Source organism: Hypanus sabinus, chromosome 2 (assembly GCF_030144855.1).
Source record: "Hypanus sabinus isolate sHypSab1 chromosome 2, sHypSab1.hap1, whole genome shotgun sequence".
NCBI lineage: Eukaryota > Metazoa > Chordata > Chondrichthyes > Myliobatiformes > Dasyatidae > Hypanus > Hypanus sabinus.
The window spans coordinates 72,205,251-72,231,215 of record NC_082707.1 but is presented as its reverse complement, the minus strand read 5'-3'; the positions used below and the strand labels follow the sequence as shown (position 1 = coordinate 72,231,215).

At 40.0% G+C, this 25,965-nt stretch overlaps 1 protein-coding gene across 1 annotated transcript in view; it reads right to left on the bottom strand.

Moving 5' to 3' along the window:
• LOC132379785 (calcium-binding protein 39) overlaps positions 1-25,965 on the bottom strand; it is a 76,901-nt gene that overhangs the window by 7,468 nt on the left and 43,468 nt on the right. Inside the window, exons 3-8 of the mRNA XM_059948073.1 lie at positions 24,923-25,087; positions 8,146-8,264; positions 4,833-5,001; positions 4,513-4,572; positions 2,298-2,363; positions 961-1,104 (exon numbers count right to left, since the gene is read on the bottom strand). Coding sequence (XP_059804056.1) covers positions 961-1,104; positions 2,298-2,363; positions 4,513-4,572; positions 4,833-5,001; positions 8,146-8,264; positions 24,923-25,087 — 723 coding nt within the window. The remainder of the gene's footprint in view (positions 1-960; positions 1,105-2,297; positions 2,364-4,512; positions 4,573-4,832; positions 5,002-8,145; positions 8,265-24,922; positions 25,088-25,965) is intronic.

The window sequence follows — 25,965 nt, the reverse complement described above, 5'->3', positions numbered from 1 at the left end:
CAGTACCCTGGGATGCATTCCATCACGACCAGGGGACTTGTCTACCCTTAGCCCCACAAATTTACTCAGCACTACCTCTTTAGTGATGGCTATTGTATTGAGGTCCTCACCTCCCATCACAACCATATCATCTCTCTTCGGCATGTTAGACATGTCTTCCACCATGTTCTTATGTTCATGAAATATGGTCTACTTACTGCACACTCTTTCATATATTCTAGCCAGTCCACAAAAAATTTCATTAGCCATTTAGATTTTTTCCTGCATGTCTTCATGGCATTTTAATAATGTTAAGTACATAGACTTGCAAATATTTTGGACCTCCATTGGTTCCTGCCCTAACCACTTGAATATTCCATCCTTTCAGGTCCAAAGAGATTTCACGTCAATCTAAACAAATCTATTTTCCAGAGCTTTATCTGTCCATATGTTTAATCAATCCTTTGAAAACTCAGCAAGAATAAATTTACCTATATACTAGTTCAGAGGCTAAAATCTCAATCCTGAATATAAAGTTGGTTTATTTGAAAATTTGCCTTGTGTCAACACTGCATCTCAAAAGCCAAATACCTCTCAAATTGCTACTGCAATGTTGATACATTGAGCACCCAATATATGTACAAATAGCAATAATGAAGTGACTATATTATAGTACTGCAAATTGAATAACAGTGCTTGATCAGTAAATCAATGAACATGCCTATTTGTTCTATAGGATTTTTAATTGCAATGTAATCAGTTAGACAATTTATTGGTTTACTATCTGCTCAACATTGACAAATATCAACACATTAAAGTGTCAGTTTACATTGTGCATAACTCCAACTGAGATTTTTGCTCATGACTTCTGAGACTTGAATCAAGAGCCAGGGCAATGCTGACACAGTCAAGATATAACTATGGTTTCAGCTTTACAATTGAGTACTCCAGCCCCAAAGATAAATGATTGTATAATCTTACTTTAAACACATGGAAGGCCTCAAACTGAATGTTGCGGCTTTTGTCACGCAGAAGATTCATCATCAACTTCAAGTTCTCTGGTTTGCTGATATATTTTGTCATAATGGTGAAATTATGTCTATCCAGTAAAAGTTCTCCAAGTAACTACAAAAAAGCAAATAGCCATTCAAAAAAAGACTAAATTGACAGAATTAAGCCTCTTAGGAATTACATTAATGGCAGATCAATGGAAGTTCAAATTATGTCCTACAAACAGTGCACAATATCACATCTGGAATTTTATTTAGTTTCTCAAATGGGAATTTCACCTAAACAGAGCAAGAATATTTGAATTGGACAAATCCTGATTGTTACTCTTGTTACGATCATATTATAGATCACACAATTTTGCTTTATTTATCAGATTTACTTGCCACAGGCAAAACCAACAGTTATTTCACATTTGAATGTGATGGTACGCCATCTTCTCAAACTGCTACAGTTATCCATTAAAGTGAAAGTGTTTTATCATTGTACAGACTTAGTAATAAACACAAAAAGTCTTGGTGACTTGAAACAGGTAATTCACCAAAGAATAACCTTCTATGTGTGTTGCTGAAGGATTTGATGATAATACCACTGAGCATCCATTTCAAGTTGCCAGGTACAAATATACCTGCATCTTTTCAATCAATGTCCAATTATGCTCCAGGTATTATGGTAAAATGGCTTCAAGTTACAAATCACATACAACACTGTGAACACCCTCATTTTGATCTTATAATAGAGGGTAGGTCACTGAGGCCAAATATTATTGTGCTTAGGAGCACTATGAATAACTTCCACAAGTAGCATTTACTTACAGGGTTTTCCTGCCATGATTTTGACTTCTTTGGGAATTTTTGCCACTTCAGTTGTTTTTGTGGAGTAAAGAATTAATTTACAGAACAAATTGTAAATGATTAATTCATATCTACTGCATAGCACTAAAAGATATTAAACCCTAAGATACGGCCATCCAGATGACAAATAAGACCAAGTTCCTGTTTTTTTTTATATCATTTGAGTTTTAGGGCAAAGAATTCAATATAACCCTGTGGTCAAGGAAAATACTGGCATTGAACTTCCAGTTTTCACATATATGCAATATACAATAGCTATCACACATGTCAAAGCAATTACATAAACAAAGATTTTCAATATCTGTAACCTTGCACTATATGCAATTACACCAAGATATCTGTAACGATACTTAGGTTAGTTTGACTTTTCAGCCATCTTTGCATCAGCATTTTACTTTTGCTAAATTAAAATCTTCATTCATTCTAATCTTTTGCTCTAATGGCAGAATGCCTTACCTTTAGTGACTGTCTTTTTGTGACATAGTTTTCTGAATGAAGTAACTTCTCATATTCGCTAAAGAACTGCAATAAATTAAAGGTGATTAACCTTGTTGAGTATCATGACTTCTAATGTTAAGCTATTAAAAAACTATTTGCTCTTAAAGCAAGTAGATTTACACCAAGCTAAGTGCCAACTCCACAAGGCAGATAGATAGATACAAAGAATTATCACTAGAGGGCACTCCTGACAACCAGTACACCAGTATTAATATACTTAAACTGCGAATCAACCTCCCCCTCATTATTACAAAACAGCTTTTTTAAATAATTAGCCGGATGATTGGTAGACAGACCTATCATTTGAAAGCTCAATATTTGCCTCACAGCTTTGATTCGCAACATTTTTCAGCACTGTTTTTCATAAGGGTAATTCTAAATAGTTCTACTTCTCATTCTTTCCCACAGATCATTCAATAGACAGTAGGTGCAGGAGTAGGCCATTTGGCCCTTCTAGCCAGCACCGCCATTCACTGTGATCATGGCTGATCATACACAATTAGTACCCAGTACCTGCCCTCTCCCCATATACTTTGACCCCGCTATTTATAACAGCTCTATCTAACTCTCTCTTGAAAGCATCCAGAGACTTTGCCTCCACTGCCTTCTGGGGCAGAGCATTCCACATATCCACCACTCTCTGGGTGAAAAAGTTTTTCTGCATCTCTGTTCTAAATGGCCTACCCCTTATTCTTAAACTGTGGCCTCTAGTTCTGGACTCACCCATCAGTGGGAACATGCTCCCTGCCTCCAGCGTGTCCAATCCCTTAATAATCTGACGAAAAGTGCTGACAAAGGGTGTTCCACCAGCATTTTGTGTGTGGTGTTGTTCCCTTAATAATCTTACATGTTTCAATCAGATCCCCTCTAATCCTTCTAAATTCCAGTGTATACAAGCCCAGTTGCTCCAATCTTTCAACATATGACAGTCCCGCCATTCCGGGAATTAACCTTGTGAACCTACACTGCACTCCCTCAATAGCAAGAATGTCCTTCCTCAAATTTGGAGACCAAAACTGCACACAGTACTCCAGGTGGGGTCTCACCAGGGCCCTGCACAGCTGCAGAAGGACCTCTTTACTCCTATACTCAATTCCTCGTTATAAAGGCCAGCATGCCATTAGCTTTCCTCACTGTTTGCTGTACCTGCATGCTCGCTTTCATTGACTCATGTACAAGAACATCCAGATCTCGTTGTACTTCCCCTTTTCCTAACTTGACTCTATTTAGATAGTAATCTGCCTTCCTGTCCTTGCCACCAAAGTGGATAACCTCACATTTATCCACATTAAACTGCATCTGCCATACATTTGCCCACTCACCTAGCCTGTCCAAGTCACCCTGCATTCTCATAACATCCTCCTGACATTTCACACTGCCACCCAGCTTTGTGTCATCGGCACAAATGATCCGTGTCTTTATATCTGCTTTCAAACTGCAGCTGCCACAAATAAAATCATAAAACATGATTGCCTTCCCATGGAAAGTTATTTAAAAAATGTGTTACCTTTATATTTATGCATATAAATTACAAATAAATGCAGCACCCTCAGTTTGCCATATTATTTATTGAACATAAATGATCTTACATATTTTTTGAAAAAAAAACTGGAATTAAAGAATAATGGTTACAATGATTTATAATGAAACTTAAAATGTAATATTTGGAAGACAGCAGATAATGTATTCACATACCAACATCTAATGTGACATTCACTAGGGAAAATTCTGGCTTAAAAATCAAATGATTTTATGACTTATCGTTAATATTTTATAATGACTCATCTCTTACATGCAGATGGGCAGCTTAAGGGCAATTTCCTCCTGACATTAGCTATATGTCAATGCCACGTGCCACTCCATAAACACAAGCTACATAAAATAGTTAAATGTAACTTTCCATCATTTGACCCGATGACTATAAAAAAGTACAATACACTTCAAATTCTAATTTGAAAATATAAAACAATTGTAAAATGCGAATACTCTTGCATACCATGCATTGGATAGAGGAAGATGACCTCTGTTTCTACCCTCTTCCTCACATGCTCAATGCTTTAAAAATCAGGCACTCATAACTTATCAAAAAGCCACAGTACCCTAAAAGCCATTTTAAAGTCAATGCAGTTAACGTAATCACCATACACACTTCAAACAGAATACCTTTACTTACTCGATCATAATACTGTTCCAAGAATTCTGCACTCAGTAGTTTGTGTCGTGTAAGTAAATCCTGAAAATCAACCAGATATAAATGAAAAATTAAATTTCAAAAGAATAAACACAACAGGACAAATCTGAACTATAAAGGATCAGCTAAAAAATTACTGGAATGTTTTACAAAACCTGGAGAATGTCATCTTGTTCTTAATTCTCTGCACTTATGCAAAACAATAGTATCTCAGTTTTAATATTCTGCATTCAGTGTTAGAGCTGGCCTGCCAGACCAAAAATACAAAATCATAGTCATCTTAGAAAGAAATTTCTAGCTACCTTGAACGTAGCAAATGCATCTGAAGCAATATCAAATGTTGACATTTCCACATATCTGAAGAAATCATAAAATGGCTCAGTCCACAGTATAATTTTTGCTAATGGTTCATGTCGAATACATTCCCGAAGCATGATGCCACAATTGAGAGCAATTTCTGGTGATTCGTACCTATAAGAAAACAAAATGGGATTTTTCTTTTAGTAACACAAAGAATCAGTCATGGACCAATACAACATGATACAGGCCCTTCACTGCAATGAGTCCATGCCAACAATAGTCATCCAACTCGCCTTCATTTCCTGCATGTACCTATCCAAGTGTTTCTTAAATAATACTATCGTATCTACCTCAATTACTTCTTCTGACAGCTTGTTCCATATACTCACAACCCGATGCACAAAGTTCCCTCAATTCCCTTTTATAGGGGAACAGCAAGATATATCAATATCCCATTGTTTTGGACTCCCCAACCCCCATGAAAAGACCACAACTGTCCCATCTTATCTATACCTCCCAAAGTCACAGAAACCTACAGCACAGAAACAGGCCCTTTCAGCCCATTTGACCCATGCTGAACTATTTAACTGCCTACTCCCATTGACCTGCACCGGGACAATGGCCCTTCATACCCCTACTATCTTGTTCTACACTTTCACCACCCGCTGAGTGAAGATGTTTCCCCTCATGTTCTCCTAAAACATAACTCATCACCCTTAACCCATGACCTCCAGCTGTAGTCACGCCCATCAGTGGAAAAGCCTGCTTGCAGTTGCCTTATAAATACCCCTAATAATTTTGAATACCTCCAACAAATCTTCCCTCAATCTTCCACCTTCCAAGGAATAAAGTCCTAACCTATTCAATCTTTCCCTACAACTCGGGTCATCTAGTTCTGGAAACATGCTTGTAAATTTCCTCTGCACTTTCAATCTTCTTTACATTTTTCCTGTAGTAGGTGACCAAAATTGAAGAAAATACTCCAAATTAGGCCTCACCAATGTCTCATACAATTTCAACATAACATCCCACCTCCTCTACTCAATACTTTGATTTATGAAGCCAAAGTGCCAAAAGTTTTCTTTATGACCCTATCTACCTGTGACGCCACTTCCAATGAATTATGGACCTGTATTCACAGATCCCTTTGTTCTACCTCATTCCTTAGTGCCCTCGCGTTCACCATGTGAGACCTACACATGGTCTTACCAAAGTCCACACTTGTCTGCATCAAATTTTATCTGCCATTTTTAGCCCATTTTTTCAGCTGGTCCAAATCTCACTGCAAGCTTTGATAGTCCTGCTCACTGTTGACTACACCCCCAATCTTGGTGTCATCTGCAAATTTGCTGACTCAGTTAACATTAGCATCAAGATCGTTGATATAGATGACAAACCATTATGGACCTAGCACCGATCCCTGCAGCACTCCACTAGTTGCAGGCCATCAGACAGCAGCAACCACCTATTGCCACTCTCTGGCTTCTCCCACAAAGCCAATGTGTAATTCAATTTACTACCTTACATTAAATGCAAAATGCTGAACTTTCTTGATAAAACATTATGAATCACCATAATATTAGACAGTTCTATGAGATTGCTCCATATTCTCCTACGTGAATAGAAAGGACCTAACCTGGTAACCCCCCCCCCCACCCCATAACCTTGGACTTCTAGTAAATGGCAATACCAAATCTTTTCTGCACTCTAACTATATCTTTCCTTTAACAGGAAACTGTGTAATACTCCAACTGTGGCCTCACCAAATGACTTATACAACTGCAACATAATTTCCAAACTCTATACTCAATGTCCTGACTAATGAAGGCCAACATGATAAACACTTTCACCACCTCATCTATCTATGACACCACTTAGAATGAACTATGCATTTATACTTCCACAGTCCCTTTGCTCCATTACATTCCTTCATGCCCCACTAATAGTAGAAGTTCTACACTGGTTTGATTTTCCAAAATGCAATCTGTATTGAAATCCACTGCTGCTACTCGGCCCACTCCTAAATCCAAGGGAGCCAAGACTCCCTTGAAACCCACAATAAGCTCCTTCACCATCAACACCCAAGTTTGTATCATCCAGACTTACTGAGACATTTTATATCATTTACACAAATAATCAATCACAGGGTCCCAATATTGAATGCGTCATTTTGTTCAACAGTATTGAAACATTTTATTTGCAGATCCAAACATGGCTTTTCCCGTTTGTACTAGCTTGGTATGATTTACCCTGGTTCAATGTGAAGTATTTTGTAATCCACAATTAAAGGAACATAAACCCTTCATGCAACTTCTGATCAGTAATGTAGATACTGTAACTCTAATCTCAAGTGTTTCAGACACGAATAAAACTTTCAATTTCTTTCAGTTCAGAGCTCCAGATTAACATAGAAGTCGCAGTCTAAATTTCATTAAATTTTCAGGAGGTCTACTACATCTTCAGTATGGTAATGAATTCAAAACTTTACTCAAAAATATAGAATTTATATTCTTAAACAGATGTAATAGCTAGAGCAACACTAAACATGTCCTTTACATATCTTAAATAAGAGGAATAAACATGATAAACTGAATACTTTTTGGATTTTCATACTACTGGCAAGTTACCACTAAATAATAACTTGCTTTTGCCAGATACTCAGTAGGAAATATTGACCTGTTTCTTGAACAGCATGCTACAGATTTTTTTAATGAAATAAATTGCAGAGCCAAAATATTTTCAATAACAGCAAGTATGTTTGTCAGGTGTTGGCGTAAGAAAACTATGCTATTATTTGTGGCTAACAAGACATCTTACACTTTGCTACAATGAACACTGCAGTCCTGCAATGCTTTTTAGATCAATGTACATGTTTCCATAGTAGTTCTATCATTTGCAATTAATTCGAAGGAGCTGGAAATATACAATAATAATTTGCACTTTTTCAGCAGTTTAAAAAATCAACTGTAAATTAAGCATTATAAATTAAACATGCAAAATATCTTCACTGCCTAAGCTCGAAGAAACAATTCCGGTTATGCAACATTCAAGTGCTTTTTCTATTTGAGTAGGAATTCGACAAACATCATGGCCATTCTCATGGTACTCAAGCTTTTGTATTATAATAACTCAGGATCCATGATAGACATTGAGGCGATGTTTGGTCCAGAAAAGAGCTTGGAGAATATATTTTGATAAATAAGCAGTTTGCAGATCAACCCTCACCAACTCTCAAATGGACTGAAGATAATCTTGTAAGGAAATTGTTCAAAAACCATCTGTTGCATGTGTACAAAAATAAAATAACTCACGCACCCTTTGAGTAACATAAACAATATATTTTGCTGAGTACAGATGTATTCCACTGTGGGTGTGCGTGTTCCAATCTGCCTTCTCAGAATATTGTTAAAGATCTGAGCCACATCTTTCTTGCCCTGTAAATAAGGGAAAAAAATTAGTTAGGTAGGGGTCCTGAAAATGAAGGAATAAACACCAGAGGTACACCATTGTTACTCCTGTGATACTGGACAATGTTAGCACTGTTTTAGATTTTGGTAGACAATCATATACACAGCATAAAGTAAAATCAATTTAGTAGCAGTAAACAAACATCTTTTGAATCATCCATTGGAACTATTAATGTGTGTCTTTAACATCAGATTTATGCTCCCCTATTCCATTAGGATTTTTCTAATCATCCAACAAAATACAGTGGATCCTGGTTAATTGCGCCATTGGTTAATCGGGTTATTTGGGATCAGTTTAACTCTTAAGGAGCAAAAACTAATTGAGAAAATGTAGCCAGGATTCCCTTCATTTATTTGCAACATATTGCCACTAATTTGGGGCAAAAGATTGTTGCTGAACAATTTCAAAGTAGCATCAGACGCATGCACTTGTGCGGACGTGTTAAAAAAGAACAGTTTTTAAATAGTGTCAATTGCATGTGTTTGTATTCAAAACGCAGTAATTTTTGTCACTGTTAATTGGCAAGAAACAAGCAGTAATACAATTCAGAACTGTTTTGCTCACATTGTTTTCAAGCATTCAGGCTTGGGGATGCCAGAAAAGGCCAGAAGTGAAAATGAACCAATTCCTCTACTTCAAGCAGCTAGGAATTTGAAGGTATCGACAATAATCTTGAAGACTTGGAAGATGCAATTGTCAATAGCATTGACAATGGGCATAAAAGCAATCCATTATCTACACAAGGTGTCTGCACTAATTATGTTCATTTACAGTCAATCAAAAGAACTTGGCAGCGAACACAGGATTAAATCCTCTGTCGATAACTAACAGGAACTCATGGTTTTATGATACTGTAGTAGTATTGATAGTGTTCTAATTTTTTCTGTATTTCATTTAAAACTTTTTTTTTAACTCATTTAAACAGTAGTTTGTCTTTTTTTTAAATACAATTTTAACTATTTCTATGAAATTTTGGCTAATGGGGGACCTGTTTAATTGAGCCAAAATGTACTGGTTCCGATGTTTCTCAATTAACTGGAATTTATTACATCAATGCTGAAGATCAATACATGTTATCCTGTTCATTTCATGTCACCTATAAGCTTTGAAAAGTGATTCTGATCTTGAGTTGAAGTGTTTACATAAGCAGCAAACAAATTTGGACCCTGACTCAATCCGTAAGAAACAAAATTCCCACAATTTGTCACAGTACTTGACTCAAAGTTCTGACATCAATCTCAAATTTTCAATACCATAATTTGTAAAAAAAAATAATAATTTGGAAATTAAAACAATTTCAATCTCCAGAGAATTCAATAGTTCAGTCAACACAACCTAATTTATTCATTTATTTACGAGCAAACACAAGGAAATCTGCAGATGCTGGAAATTCAAATAACAACAGACACAAAATGCTGGTAGAACACAGCAGGCTAGGCAGCATCTATAGGGAGAAGCGCTGTCAACGTTTCGGGCCAAGACCCTTCGTCAGGACTAACCAAAAGGAAAGATAGTAAGAGATTTGAAAGTACTGGGGGAAGGGGGAAATGCAAAATGATAGGAGAAGACCGGAGGGGGTGGAATGAAGCTAAGAGCTGGAAAGGTGATTGGCGAAAGTGATACAGAGCTGGAGAAGGGAAAGGATCATGGGACGGGAGGCCTCGGGAGAAAGAAAGGAGGTGGGCGGGAGCACCAGAGGGAGATGGAGAACAGGCAAACAACTAAATATGTCAGGGATGGGGGAGGAGGGGCATTAACAGAAGTCAGAGAAGTCAATGTTCATGCCATCAGGTTGGAGGCTACCCAGCTGGTATATAAGATGTTGTTCCTCCAACCTGAGTTTGGATTCATTTTGACAATAGAGGAGACCATGGATAGACATATCAGAATGGGAATGGGACATGGAATTAAAATGTGTGGCCACTGGGAGATCCTGCTTTTTCTGGCGGACCGAGCGTAGGTGTTCAGCGAAACGGTCTCCCAGTCTGCGTCGGGTCTCACCAATATATAAAAGGCCACATCGGGAGCACCGGACACAGTATACCACACCAGCCGACTCATAGGTGAAGTGTAGCTTCACCTGGAAGGACTGTCTGGGGCCTGAATGGCGGTGAGGGAGGAAGTGTAAGGGCAGGTGTAGCACTTGTTCCGTTTACAAGGATAAGTGTCTGGAGGGAGGTCGGTGGGAAGGGATGGGGGGACGAGTGGACAAGGGAGTCGCGTAGGGAGCAATCCCTGCGAAAAGCAGAAGGGGGGGGAGAGGGAAAAATGTGTTTGGTAGTGGAATCCCGTTGGAGGTGGCGGAAGTTACGGAGAATTATATGTTGGACCTGGAGGCTGGTGGGGTGGTAGGTAAGGACAAGGGGAACCCTATCCCGAGTGGGGTGGCGGGTGGATGGGGTGAGGGCAGATGTGCGGGAAATGGGAGAGATGCGCTTGAGAGCAGAGTTGATGGTGGACGAAGGAAAGCCCCTTTGTTTAAAAAAGGAAGACATCTCCTTCCTCCTGGAAAGAAAAGCCTCATCCTGAGAGCAGATGCGGCGGAGACGGAGGAATTGTGAGAAGGGGATAGCCTTTTTGCAAGAGGCAGGCTGGGAAGAGGAATAGTCCAGGTAGCTGTGAGAGTCTGTAGGCTTATAGTAGATATCAGTAGACAGGCCGTCTCCAGAGATGGAGACAGAAAGATCAAGAAAGGGGAGGGAGGTGTCAGAAATGGACCAGGTAAATTTGAGGGCAGGGTGAAAGTTGGAGGCAAAGTTAATGAAGTTGACGAGCTCAGCACGCGTGCAAGATGCAGCGCCAATGCAGTCGTCGATGTAGCGAAGGAAAAGAGGGGGATGGGTACCAGTATTACCTGTTCTCCATAAAGTCAGTTTTCCCTTCATCCTATCAAAATTCAATGCTGTTAACATAGAATAGTACAGCACATTACAAGCCCTTCAGCCCACAATGTTGTGCTGACCCTCAAACCCTGCCTCCCATATAACCCCCCACCTTAAATTCCTCCATATACCTGTCTAGTAGTCTCTTAAACTTCACTCGTGTATCTGCGTCCACCACTGACTCAGGCAGTGCATTCCACGCACCAACCACTCTGAGTGGAAAACCTTCCTCTAATATCCCCCTTGAACTTCCCTTCCTTTACCTTAAAGCCATGTCCTCTTGTACTGAGCAGTGGTGCCCTGGGGAAGAGGCGCTGGCTGTCCACTGTCTATTCCTTTTAATATCTTGTACACCTCTATCATGTCTCCTCTCATCCTCCTCCTCTCCAAAGAGTAAAGCCCTAGCTCCCTTAATCTCTGATCATAATCCATACTCTCTAAACCAGGTAGCATCCTAGTAAATCTCCTCTGTACCCTTTCCAATGCTTCCACATCCTTCCTATACTGAGGTGACTAGAAATGGACACAGTACTCCAAGTGTGGCCTAACTAGAGTTTTATAGAATTTTAACTTGTCCTTTTAAGTATTTCTTAAACTTTACTACATTTTAAACATTCAGTATTGTCAAGAAATTCCGAAACTCTCTCACTACTACTCCATCCTTCCCACATTTACCTCTTTGCTGTTCACTTTCCATCACCGGACCTCACGAAGTTCCCTTCTTTTGAGGGACTATCACCAGGCATAATAGTTCTGAATACATTAACTTTATTGTTTGCATCTTCTGTGCCAAACCTTCTTGCCAGTTTATTTTGAGCTACCTAAAATGTTTCACACTGTTACACCCTCATTTCATCATTATATATTTCTACTTTCTTTCCAATTATCAGATAATTGAATAATCCAAATGCTTGTGTTACCTTCTGATTCTTGCAAAAACATTACAGAAATTGAAGCATGAATTAGCCCTAGGCCCTTAAACCTGCTTGACATAGACCACAGCTGCTCTTTTGCCACAGCACTACTTTCTTGCATAGGCTTCACATCCCTGAATGCTTTGATATCTAAAAAACTAACAGAATAATGTACAACACACTCAAACTGCTGGACGAACTCAGCAAGTCAGGCACTATCTATGGATGGGAATAAACAAGCAGTACTTCAGGCCAAGACCCTTCATCAGGATTTTGTGTGCTGCTCAAGACTTTCAACATCTGCGGGATATCTCCAACACAGAATAATGTCTTGCTACTGGGGTAAAAAGAACTTCTTTAGCCAAGTAAGAGAAGCCATCTTCTGAAATTAATAACGAGTGTAACATGTAGAAATCATGCCTACTTTGCCAAAAAAATACAATCCTACTGCTCTGAACAGTACCCAGAAATCCATTTTCCTGACTGATTTCTCTCAAGCTCAAAAATCTAAAATATATACATCTTAGATTTTATAATGAAGTGTTCACAAGACTCAAGAGTACAGGATTCCAAAAATTCAAAACATTAATAAATCCCTCATCTCAATCCAAAAACTGGCTTTTAAAATGAATATTGAAAATATTTTCCAGTACTATTCACAAGATTTAGGTGAAGTAAATTTGCAGAAGTCATTTGATGCCAATGTGAAGTCTATTAGAAATTCCAATTGTTCTCATTATTTTCTTCAATATTGGATTCTATAATGATATATAATACTTAATATATGTACTGTATGGCCTACAGTATAACAAGGGACTACATTTATGTTGTAGGGACACGTGTTGCATGTGCTATTAGGCATGTATTGAGCATGCGCTATTAGGCGCGTATTGATCTGCGTGCAGAGTTCAGTTTCTGCCAGTAAAGAACCATTAACCTTAGCTCCCATCTCCAGCGTTTTTATAAATAGCATTGTTGTGTAACCAGACCACATACACAAAAAATTGGCAACAAGGTTAATGAACCTACATCGTATCGGAACACCATGTTTTACTTGATAACAACACTCAGAAGAAGAGCGCAAGGAATGAGCCAAGGAGCGGGAGGAGGAGGCAGAGCGAAGCCGCGAGACTGAAAGGAAGTGGGAGCACAGCTGGGGTTGGGAACCTTGGGAAACCAAGACCACAGCCGGCACTAACCCCCAGAGACAGATATAAAAAGGAGCGACACACACATTTAGATGGAGTGCGCTAATGGCGCTAGCAAAAAGGACATGCGAGTCAAAAAGGAATATAAGGGACAACAGGGCATAATTAACATAAAGATGGGGATGAACCATTACAGCACTTGATAGTGGCATTGAAGACTGCGCAACTTACGTTGAAAGAGTGGAGTTATATTGTGAGGCTAACAGTGTTAAAGATGAAAAGAAAGCCAGCGTCTTACTCAGTGTTAGGGGAGCAAAAACATACGGGATGCTATGGTGCTTGATAACCCCTGAAAAGCCAGCTGACAAAAGGTTCAAGCAAATAGTAGACACTCTCCAACAGCATTTAAATCCCAAACCATGGTCATTGCTGAAAGATTTAAATTTCACAATCAACATCAGAGCAAAAATGAAAGCATTTTTGAATATTGTGTAGAATTGCGCAAATTATCAGACCATTGTCAATTTGGAACGGGTCTACATTACGAATTGAGAGACAGGTTAGTGTATGGCATGCACTGTGAAACCACACAGAAGAATCTTCTGTGTGAAAGAGACCTTACATTCGAGAAAGCGAATGGATATTACGTTCTGTTGTAGTATCAACAGAAACAGCTGCACAGGGGTGCTTCCAAGATACAATAAAAATCTCTGGAATATGCCACAAATAAAACATCACTGAACAGAAATGAAGGAAAGAAATGGAACAGGTCACATGACCCAGATGGCTGTTGGTTTAAAGACAAAGAATGCAGAAACTGTGGCAAACATGGCCACACTGGCAGAGTATGCAAAACTAGTAACAGCAGAATAAGGACAAAATCCTGAGAAACAGGAAACCCCAGAAAGGAAAACACAACAATGTAGACAGTTCTGATGAAAACGACTCAGACAAAAGTGAATTGTCTTGTCTGCAACTTCACAGTGTGAAGGAGACAGATGATCGAAGAGTAATATGGATCACTCCACAAGTGGCGGGCAAGGGACTGAAAATGGAGTTGGACACAGGCTCAGCTTTAACAGTGATCTCTGTACATGACTACAAACGACTGTTTTCTCACATCTCTCTGAAAAGAACTAAACTTCGACTAAAGATTTACACAGGACGGAAAGTGCGTCTCGAAGACAAAATTAAAGTGACAGTGACCTACAGAGACAAAACACAGCAACTGAACCTCTATGTACTGAAAAATGCTGGGACATGCTGGGACATGAATGGCTCAGGAAAATCCAGTTGGATTCGAAAAACCATCAAGGCACTAGATGTGTCAGCAAAGGAGGGCAGCACGATTACATCTGAGAGACTGTCACAAATACTTGATGACTCTGAGGAAGTGTTCATGAAAGGAATAGGAACACTTCAGAGCATGAAGGCAAGGATTGAGATTGAGGAAAATGCATGTCCAAAACTTCACAAAGCCAGATCAGTGCCATATGCAATACATCCTACAGTAGAAGCTGACCTGAAAAATCTGGAACAGACTGGGGTCCTGTCAAAGGTGGATTGGAGTGAATGGGCCATGCCTATTGTTCCAGTGATGAAGAAAACCTCCAGCACAAAACCAGGAAAACCAACCAAAGTGTGCATATGTGGTGATTTTAAAGTGACTGTTAACCCAGTTCTCCGCACAGTACAGTATCCTCTACCTCGTATTGAGGACATCTTTGCTTCCCTGTCAGGAGGGGAGTATTTCACAAAAAGCAATTTGACACAGGCTTATCTCCAAATGGAAATCGATGAAGCATCCAAGAAATACTTGACTATAAATACACAAAGAACTTTACCAGTACAATAGGTTGGTGTTTGGAATAGCATTAGCTCCTGCAATCTGGCAAAGGGCAATGGACCAGGTCCTGCAGGGGATTCCAGGGACTCAGTGTTACCTGGATGACATCACTGTCACCGGCAAAAATGATAACGAACATCTGACCTTGAACAAATGCTCACCAGGTTACGAGAATATGGACTCAGAACTAATTGACAGAAATGAGAGTTTTTCACAAAGGAAATTTCATACTGTGGGCATGTGATCAACAAGGATGGCTTACACTTGTCTCAAGACAAGATAGAAGCAGTGCTTAAGGCACCACCACCGAAAAATATGTCTCAGCTGACAGCATATCTTGGACTAAGTGAACTATTACCACAAGTTCTTGCCTAACATCCACAGTCCTACAACCACTAAATGCACTATTACAGACAGGAACACAATGGAGAGCTGTGAGAAAACATTTCAAGAAACCAAAAGACTCATAACTTTAGAAGGGGTGCTCACGCACTTTGACCCCCTCCTTACCAATCTGACTGGCTTGTGATGCCACACCCCATGGGATAGGAACTGTGTTATTACACAAGTTTCCAGTTGGCTCAGAAAGATGGCCTTTGCCTCAAGAACGCTAACTTCAGCTGAACGCAACTACGCACAGATTGACAGAAAGGCCCTAAGCCTCGTGTGGGGAGTCAAGAAATTCAGTCACTACCTGTATGGCCAAAAGTTAACTCTGTTGACTGATCATCACAATCTCGTGTCAATCTTCAACCCAAGAAAAGGTGTTCCAGTGATGATAGAACAAAGGCTGAAGCAATGGTCTCTGTTCTTAGGAGGTCACATGTGTGACATTGAACACAAGGGGACCAAGCAACATGGCATTGCAGATAGGTTGTCATGTTTACCACTGCCGACTTCAGAGATAACTACACAAATGGATTCAGCAGAGGTCTTTCACACAACAACAGTTGAACAATTACCAGTGACAAACAGCCTCATTGAAAGGGAAGCATGAAATGACCCTACGTTGTCAAAAGTGTATGACATTACAGTAAAGGGATGGCCAGCGCGGGGTAACACACTGTTTCCAGCCTTCTCAGCGAGGAAGGAGCAGTTGTCAGTGTGTCGGGGGACACTAATGTGTGGTTCCCAAGCTATGCACCAGAGTGCTGGAGGAACTGCACAACGGGCACCTGGATACTGTGAAGATGAAAGGTCTTGCTCGTGCTGATGTGTGGCGGCCAGGAATCGATAAACAGTTTCAAGATTTGACCAGGAACTGCTCTGGATGTCAGAAGATCCAGAACACACCAGAAGAATCCAGAAGGCAGAAACGGGTGAATTTATTATGGGGAACAAGGAAATGGCAGACAAGTTGAACAGGTACTTTGGATCCGTCTTCACTAGGGACGACACAGACAATCTCCCCGATGTAATAGTGGCCAGAGGACCTGGGGTAACGGAGGAACAGAAGGAAATTCACATTAGGCAGAAAATGGTGTTGGGTAAACTGATGGGACTGAAGCCTGATAAATCCCCAGGGCCTGATGGACTGCATCCCAGGGTACTTAAAGAGGCGGCTCTAGAAATCATGGACACATTGGTAATCATTTTCCAATGTTCTATAGATTCAGGATCAGTTCCTGAGGATTGGAGGGTAGCTAATGGTATCCCACTTTTTAAGAAAGGAGGGAGAGAGAAAACAGGGAATTATAGACCAGTTAGCCTGACATCAGTGGTGGGGAAGATGCTGGAGTCAATTATAAAGGATGAAATAGCAGCACACTTGGATAGCAGTAACAGGATCGGTCTGAGTCGGCATGGATTTACGAAGTGGAAATCATGCTTGACTAATCTTCTGGAATTTTTTAAGGACATAACTTTGAAAATGGACAAGGGAGAGCCAGTGGATGTAGTGTACCTGGACTTTCAGAAAGCCTTTGATAAGGTCGCACATAGGAGATAAGTGGGCAAAGTTAGAGCACATGGTATTGGAGGTAGGGTACTAACATGGATAGAAAATTGGTTGGCAGACAGGAAACAAAGTAGGGATTAACGAGTCCTTTTCAGAATGGCAGACAGTGACTAGTGGGGTAGCACAAGGCAGCTATTTACAATATACATTAATGACTTAGATGAAGGGATTAACAGTAACATTAGCAAATTTGCAGATGACACAAAGCTGGGTGGGAGTGTGAAATAGGAAGAGGATGTTTGGAGAATGCAGGGTGACTTGGACAGGTTGGGTGAGTGGGCAGATGCATGGCAGATGCAGTTTAATGTGGATAAATGTGAGGTTATCCACTTTGGTGGCAATAACAGGAAGGCAGATTACTATCTGAATGATGTCAAGTTAGGAAAAGGGGAAGTACAACGAGATCTAGGTGCTCTTGTGCATCAGTCACTGAAAGTAAGCTGTCGGTACAGCAGGCAGTGAAGAAAGCTAATGGCATGTTGGCCTTCATAACAAGGGGAGTTAAGTATAGGAGCAAAGAGGTCCTTCTGCAGTTTTACAGGGCCCTGGTGAGACCACACCTGGAGTATTGTGTTCAGTTTTGGTCTCCAAATTTCAGGAAGGACATTCTTGCTATTGAGGGAGTGCAGCGTAGGTTCACGAGGTTAATTCCCTGGATGGCAGGACTGTCATATGTTGAAAGATTGGAGCAACTGGGCTTGTATACACTGGAATTCAGAAGGATTGGAGGGGATCTGATTGAAACATATAAGATTAAGGGGTTGGACACGCTAGAGGTAGGAAACATGTTCCCGATATTGGGGGAGTCCAGAACAAGAGGCCACAGTTTAAGAATAAGGGGTAGGCCATTTAGAATGGAGTTCAGGAAAAACTTTTTCACCCAGACAGTTGTGGATCTATGGGGTGCTCTGCCTCAGAAGGCAGTGGAGGCCAATTCTCTGGATGCCTTCAAAAAAGAGTTAGAGCTAGCTCTTAAAAATAGCGGAGTCAAGGGGAGAAGGCAGAAACACGATACTGATTGTGGATGATCAGCCATGATCACATTGAATGGCAGTACTGTCTCAAAGGCTGAATGGTCGACTCCTGCATCCATTGTCTAATACCGAAATGAAAAGAGGCAGCTGGGTATAATTTCTGCCATAGACGGGCCACTGATGTATAGAGTAAAGGTGGGAGAGAATGTATGGAGACGGCTTATGGACCAAATCCTGAATGCTCAGGTGAAAAGCACAACACCTTGCCCGGACATAGAAGCAAACACTCCTACTGTGACCACATCAGCCTCCACCACAGATGAGCCTGTCATCAGTGCTGAGGACCTACCTGAGGTACCTGTGGAGACTCATTCCCCGAAGCAAACATTTCAAGTCAGACATTACCCGGAGACTTGAGTTATAAATGGGTCTTAGACCAAAAGTTAAAAAAAGTAAAGAAAAACCAAAAGAAAAAAAGGGACTTGTTATAATTTGATATTATTATGTTACTTTGTTATGATTTGATATTAAGTTACTAAGTAAACAAATGGTAGGTGTTTGTATGTTAAGGGTAGACATATTTGTTTCGCATAGTGACCCAGTTATTAAAAAACCAGTTGATACACTATACTGTATGGCCTACAGTATAATAAGGTACTACTTTAAGTTGTAGGGACATGTTGTTGCATGCACTATTAGGCACGTATTGAACATGCGCTATTAGGCGTGTATTGATCTGTGCACGTGTGCCAAGGTCGGTTTCTGCCAGTAAAGAACCATGAACCTTAGCTCCCATCTCCAGCGTTTTTATTAATAGCATTGTTGTGTAACCAGGCCACATACACAGCAATATATTTAGCTGTGGGATATTAGGAACAGCTTATTGAATAGAAATCTTGAATCCAACTGATTTCAAATAATACAATACAAAGCAGTATTAGAATTACGTACAACCTACACAATCACATATTAGCATTAAATAGAAAACTCTCAATTAAGTATCAGAGTGGTATACTTAAGCACAAAAATCAGAAAACGCTGCAAATATTCAGCAGGTAATGGAGTTCTGAAAAAGGGTCCCAGAGCCCAAACAATAACTGTTTCCAGTGGTGCTGCCTGAGCTGTTTAAAGCATTTTGTTTTTATTTCAGGACGTCCAGCATCTGCAGTTTTTTAATTTTCATTTTACTGTAAAACACGCTAAAAGAAACTGATTTTAAAATGTTGCAACTACAATTTTCGTCAATCTTTATGTTAAACACTTACCTTGAAGGAAGCAGTTAAATAAAAGAACTGTTTATGTTTTATCAAATTTCTGCTGCTTTTGTCAATATTTTGCCCTATATTAAATCCATTTCCACTGAATTAATTAAAAGCTGACATTAATTCATGGGAACAGCCAAATAACAAAGGTACAGCTAACTATTTGGAGAATGCAGGCTATAAATACTTGTATTTATGCCCAAGTGCGATAGATTTTCAGAGAAGGGGGGGAAAAAACTGTGGATATTAGGAACAGCTGGGGGATGATATCACCCTGAAATGTTTCTTTCCAACTAAAACATGCTTGACCCAAGTATTTTCAGCAGTTTTATTGCAGATTCTCAAATTCATACAACTTTGCTTTTCAAAAGAAACCAGACTACTCAAAGTATTTGACTTCACCTTTCTCCACAATATCCTTAACCATCTCCTCTCTTAACTTGGCTTAGCACATGACTGATTATTCTTTCACCAAACTTACCTGTAAACCAGCTTTAATACATTGCCCTCAATTGTTTCTTCTGCACCATTTACTTATGTTGTACATTGCCCTAATCCCAATGCTCAATCCTTGCCTCACCTTACTCATAACAGCAATACAATTGAAAATGTTTGGTTTGTCTAGTACTCCGCATGTAACCTTGTGTTACTTTATATGTAGGACATCCCGTTCTCCAATCACTGTTTGTAACATCTTTCAGAAACAGATGTGAAATTATAAAACCAGGCCATCTCTGCTCAATGATATTTGGAAGTATCCTCTGCTACTTACTTAATTATAGATGCCAACATTTCCTCAGTAGTTGAGATCAGGATAACTGGCCTGTAGTTGTAATTTATTCCCCCTCTTTTCTTGGAAAAATAGTATTCCAAACCACTGGGGACTACTCCTGGAGCAAGGGAATCTATAAATGTGCCACCTCTTTTGAAAATCCAATACAAAAGCCATCAAATCCATTAACTTCTCCATTTCAAAAGTTCAGAAGTACATTTTTATTATCAAAGTACACATATGTCACCATATACAACTGAGATTCATTCATTTTCTTGTGAGCATACTCAACAGATCTATAACAACTAAAAATAGAATCAATGAAAGACCTTCCAACTAGAGCATTCAGCCACAGTGTAGAAGACAATAAATTGTGCAAATACAAAAACAATAACTAAACAATAAATGAGATGAAAAGTCCTTGAAAATGAAGCCATAAGGACATTTCAACGATGAGGCAATTGAAGCTGTGCAAAGTGATCCTCTTTGGTTCAAGAGCCTGATGGTTGAGGGGTAGTTACTGATCTTGAACCTGGCGAGAGTCCTAAGGCTCGTCCCCTCTTCCTGATGGCAGCAGCGAGAAGAGAGCATGTAGTGGGAAGTGGGAGCTCCTGATGATGGATGCTGCTTTCCTGCAACAGCGTTTTATGCAGATGTGCTTAATGTTTGGGAGAGCTTTACCTATGACTGACTGGGCCATATTCACTAACTTCGTAGGATTTCCCAATGAAGGGTATTGGTGTTGCCCTATCAGGCTGTGATGCAGCCAGTCAATATACTCCACTACACATCTACAGAAGTTCATCAAAGCCTTATTGTCATGCCAAACCTCTGCAAACTCAAGGAAGTAGAGGCACTACCATGCTATTTTCATAATTGCACATACTGCTGGACCGGTCCTCCAAAATAATAACACCTACAGATTTAAAGCTGTTGAGCCTCTTCACCTCTGATCATAGAAACATAGAAAATAGGTGCAGGAGTAGGCCATTCGGCCCTACGAACCTGCACCGCCATTCAGTATGATCATGGCTGATCATCCAACTCAGAACCCTGTACCTGCTTTCTCTCCATACCCCCTGATCCCTTTAACCACAAGGGCCATATCTAACTTCCTCTTAAATATAGCCAATGAACCGGCCTCAACTGTTTCCTGTGGCAGAGAATTCCACAGATTCACCACTCTCTGTGTGAAGAAGTTTTTCCTCATCTCGGTCCTAAAAGGCTTCCCCCTTTATCCTTAAACTGTGACCCCACGTTCTGGACTTCCCCAACATTGGAAACAATCTTCCTGCATCTAGCCTGTCCAATACCTTTAGAATTTTATACATTTCAATAAGATCCCCCCTCAATCTTCTAAATTCCAGTGAGTATAAGCCTAGTCGATTCAGTCTTTCTTCATATGAAAGTCCTGTCATCCCAGGAATCAATCTGGTGAACCTTCTTTGTACCCCCTCTATGGCAAGAATGTCTTTCCTCAGATTAGGGGACCAAAACTGCACACAATACTCTTGGTGCAGTCTCATCAAGGCCTGGTACAACTGCAGTAGAACCTCCCTGCTCCTGTACTCAAATCCTTTTGCTATGAATACCAACATACCATTTGCCTTTTTCACCTCCTGCTGTACCTGCATGCCCACCTTCAATGACTGGTGTACAATGACACCCAGGTCTCGCTGCATCTCCCCTTTTCCTAATCGGCCACTGTTCAGATAATCTGTTTTCCTGTTCTTGCAACCAAAGTGGATAACCTCACATTTATCCACATTAAAATTGCATCTGCCATGAATTTGCCCACTCACCAAACCTATCCAAGTCACCCCGCATCCTCCTCACAGTTAACACCACCGCCCAGCTTCCTGTCATCCGCAAACTTGGGAGATGCTGCATTTAATTCCCTTGTCTAAATCATTAATATATATTGTGAACAACTGGGGTCCCAGCACTGAGCCTTGCGGTACCCCACTAGTCACTGCCTGCCATTCTGAAAAGGTCCCGTTTACTCCCATTCTTTGCTTCCTGTCTGCCAACCAATTCTCTATCCACATCAATACCATATCCCGAATACCGTGTGCTTTAAGTTTGCACACTAATCTCCTGTGTGGGACCTTGTCAAAAACCTTTTGAAAATCTAAATATACCACATCCACTGGCTCTTCACTATGCACTCTACTAGTTACATTTTCAAAAAATTCTATAAGATTCGGCAGACATGATTTTCCTTTCACAAATCCATGCTGACTTTGTCTGATGATTTCGCCTCTTTCCAAATGTGCTGTTATCACATCTTTGATAACCAACTCTAGCATTTTCCCCACCACTGATGTCAGACTAACTGGTCTATAATTCCCTGGTTTTTTCCCCGGTCCTCCAACACCATTCACCCAGATTTCCAGTGTCCCTCCTATATGTGATTCATCACCACCTTTGATTCTGCCTACGACAGTGGTGTCATCAGCAAACTTAAGCATGGCATTGGAGCTGTGGTTAGCCACACAGTCGTAAGTGTAAAGCAAATAGAACAGGGGTCCAAGCACAGAGCCTTCAGGTGCACCTGTGCTGATGCAGATCATGGAGGGAGATGTTGTTGCTAATCCAAACTGACTGGGGTCTGCAAGTGAGGAAATCTACGATACAATTGCACAAGTGGGTATTGAGGCCAAAGTCTTGGAGCTTCATTACAATTACATGCTCCCTAACCTCATAAGACCTCATTTCCCACTAGTCCTGCAAAATATATGCCATCTTTAAAACAGATACAAAATATTTGTTTGGATAAAGAGTTTATCATCTGACATGTCAGGAAACTATTAACATGAGTATTTCAAGCAACTGTAGTACTTTTATTTGTTACAAAATGCTTACTATCAATTTACTACTGAAATTTCTCCTGTGAGATGAATAATATTTTTCATTGCTTTATCAATATTCCATTTTCCCATTTCATCAAAATTTTAATTTACTTGTTTGAAAAAGCCACCCCAAATCTCACTATTTGGCATCTCACTTTTAATCCCATTCAATTAAATATTGGTATTACAATTACAGAATATTCTATTGAGCACTTATTTTCTAATGTAAGTAGTTTAAGTTGGCAAGTAACTACAACCAATCTTTTTTCAAGCTTAAAGCCAATTAAATGTGTAAAACACCTAACGTGTCTCAAACTTATATTAAAAGTCAATATACTGCAAGGTTCGGTGCTGGGACCGCAGCTGTTTACAAAATACATTAATGATTTAGATGAAGGGATTAAAAGTAACATTAGCAAACTTGCCAATGACACTTTGGTGGTAAGAACAGAAAGGCAGATTACTATCTGAATGGAGTCAAGTTAGGAAAAGGGGAAGTACAACGAGATCTAGGTGTTCTTGTACATCAGTCAATGAAAGCAAGCATGCAGGTACAGCAGGCAGTGAAGCAAGCTAATGCCATGCTGGCCTTTATAAGAAGAGGAATTGAGTATGGGAGTAAAGAGCTCCTTTTGCAGCTGTACAGGGCCCTGGTGAGACCCCACCTGGAGTACTGTGTGCAGTTTTGGTCTCCAAATTTGAGGAAGGACATTCTTGCTATTGAGGGAGTGCAGCGTAGGTTCACAAGCTTAATTCCCGGAATGGCGGGACTATCATATGTTGAAAGATTGGCGCGACTGGGCTTGTATACACTGGAATTTAGAAGGATGAAAGGGGATCTGATTGAAACATACAAGATTATTAAGGGATTGGACACGCTGGAGGCAGGAAGCATGTTCCCGCTGATGGGTGAGTCCAGAACTAGAGGCCACAGTTTAAGAATAAGGGGTAGGCCATTTAGAACAGAGATGCGGAAAAACTTTTTCACCCAGAGAGTGGTGGATACGTGGAATGCTCTGCCCCAGAAGGCAGTGGAGGCCAAGTCTCTGGATGCATTCAAGAGAGAGTTAGATAGCGCTGTTATAGATAGCGAGGTCACGGGATATGTGGAGAGGGCAGGAATGGGGTACTGACCGTGTATGATCAGCCATGATTACAGTTAATGGCGATGCTGGCTAGAAGGGCTGAATGGTCTACTCCTGCACCTACTGTCTATTGTCTACTTGAGAATAATCTACTATAAGATTGTTTAACCGGCAGTCTAAAATAATCGATGTCAAGAAACTGCCCAAAGGTATTTCATACAAGTTTCTGAACTTTTTTAGTTAATTTGGCTTGTCTAATGTATATGAAGTCTTAAGACCCCTTGACTACTGTATATTGATAACTCACTTAGAACCCAACTTTGAACAAGCGTGTCACTAGGAACAAGCATGTTAATGGAATGAGCATTAAAGGGGATCAATAGAACATAGTTATCAAAGTGCATGAATGACAGAACTTCTATGTTGGAAGACTGGCATAATCTCAAGCCCTTCATCCTAAAACACGTGATGTGCAAGGAACCACGATAAGGTCTCAGCCCTGCACTCGTAGAAACTTATCTGTCTTACCTATATAGTTTACGAAAGGATTACAGCACATATTCAATGCCAATTCTTTTCCACCTAAGATACTTTTAACCTCGGGCCAAGCAGGCATATCCTTGGCTGCAACTTGAAGTATACCATTTCTTATGTACCTTTAAACTTGTTCAGTTGAATGGCCTACTGTACTACAATGTCAGTTGAAATAGATGTGCCTGCTTTGAACTTCATTTTCGTACGTCAGAAAAGAGCTCCTATTTATTACTGGGATGTCCAGGCCCTATATCCCACAAATTCAATGGCTCTCAGAAGATAAAAACATTTCAGAAAAGGTGCTCTCCAACATGCATAAAGTTTTGTCAATCTTATCACTGAAAATTATGTGGTTGTACACCCTAAAGTGTTTTGCTTTTAAATACAATTTCTCTCACCTCAAAGTCAATAAGCTGCAAATCTGCTATCAAAGTACTAAGGAGGCCGCTGTTATAAAGCTCCTGAGCAAGCTGTGCCACTGTTTCAGTCTGGGGTTCTTTTTCATTTGTGCCGTATAAGATCTCCTTCATGGCCACCAGATTCTTTGACACTTCTTCTGTTGCCTAGTCAGAAAACAAACAGATTCTCTGATAAACAATCAAATATTATAATCTTCACGGCAATGGTACACATACTAATGTCGCAAAACCAAAAGTCCTTTCTCCCATTCCCAAGCTTTTCCCACCCAAATTATCCTGGTTGTTCCAAGTCTACCAGATATTTGTCCAATATATTTTTTGAATAATCATAAACAGATCAACTCATACATCAGTTACACCTGCTTTGTAGGTTGCATCTTTAAGTGTAGTAAAAAAAGATTTCCAGACAAACCATCAAAAGGATGAACAAAACTACTTGTAGGAGATAACCAGGAAAAGGAGTCAATTTATTCTTTGTTAAAAACAAATTAGTTGCAATACTTAACAGGTCGTGCAGCATCTGTAGATAGCACTGACATCACCCTGACCCCCACTCCCAAATCTCAGTGTCCTGATCTCTACAGCAACAAGAGTTCAATTCTGATATCCAGTACTATCTAACTTGTGGCCATGTAGGATTCCTCTGGATGCTCTGTTTCCTCCTACATTCCAAAGTCTATTTGCCTGCAGTAAAAACTGCCCCTAATTTGCAGCTGAGTGGTAGATCTGAGAGAATAGATGGGAACGTAGGGAAAATAAGGTAAATGTAGGATTGTGTAAATGGATGTTCAATAATTGGCATAAACTCAGAGCATACGAGCCTTTATTTGTGCTATTTGACACTATCAAGTCAAGTTTATTGTCTTTTAACTCAAGACACATATACCGCCAAATGAGACAACATTTTTCCTGGGCCAGCATGTAAAGTACAATAGTACATTAAACACAGTAGCTTGTTAGGAAAGTAAGAAGTAAATTGATGTATGAATTATGCATAGATAAACAAAGTGCATAAACATTGT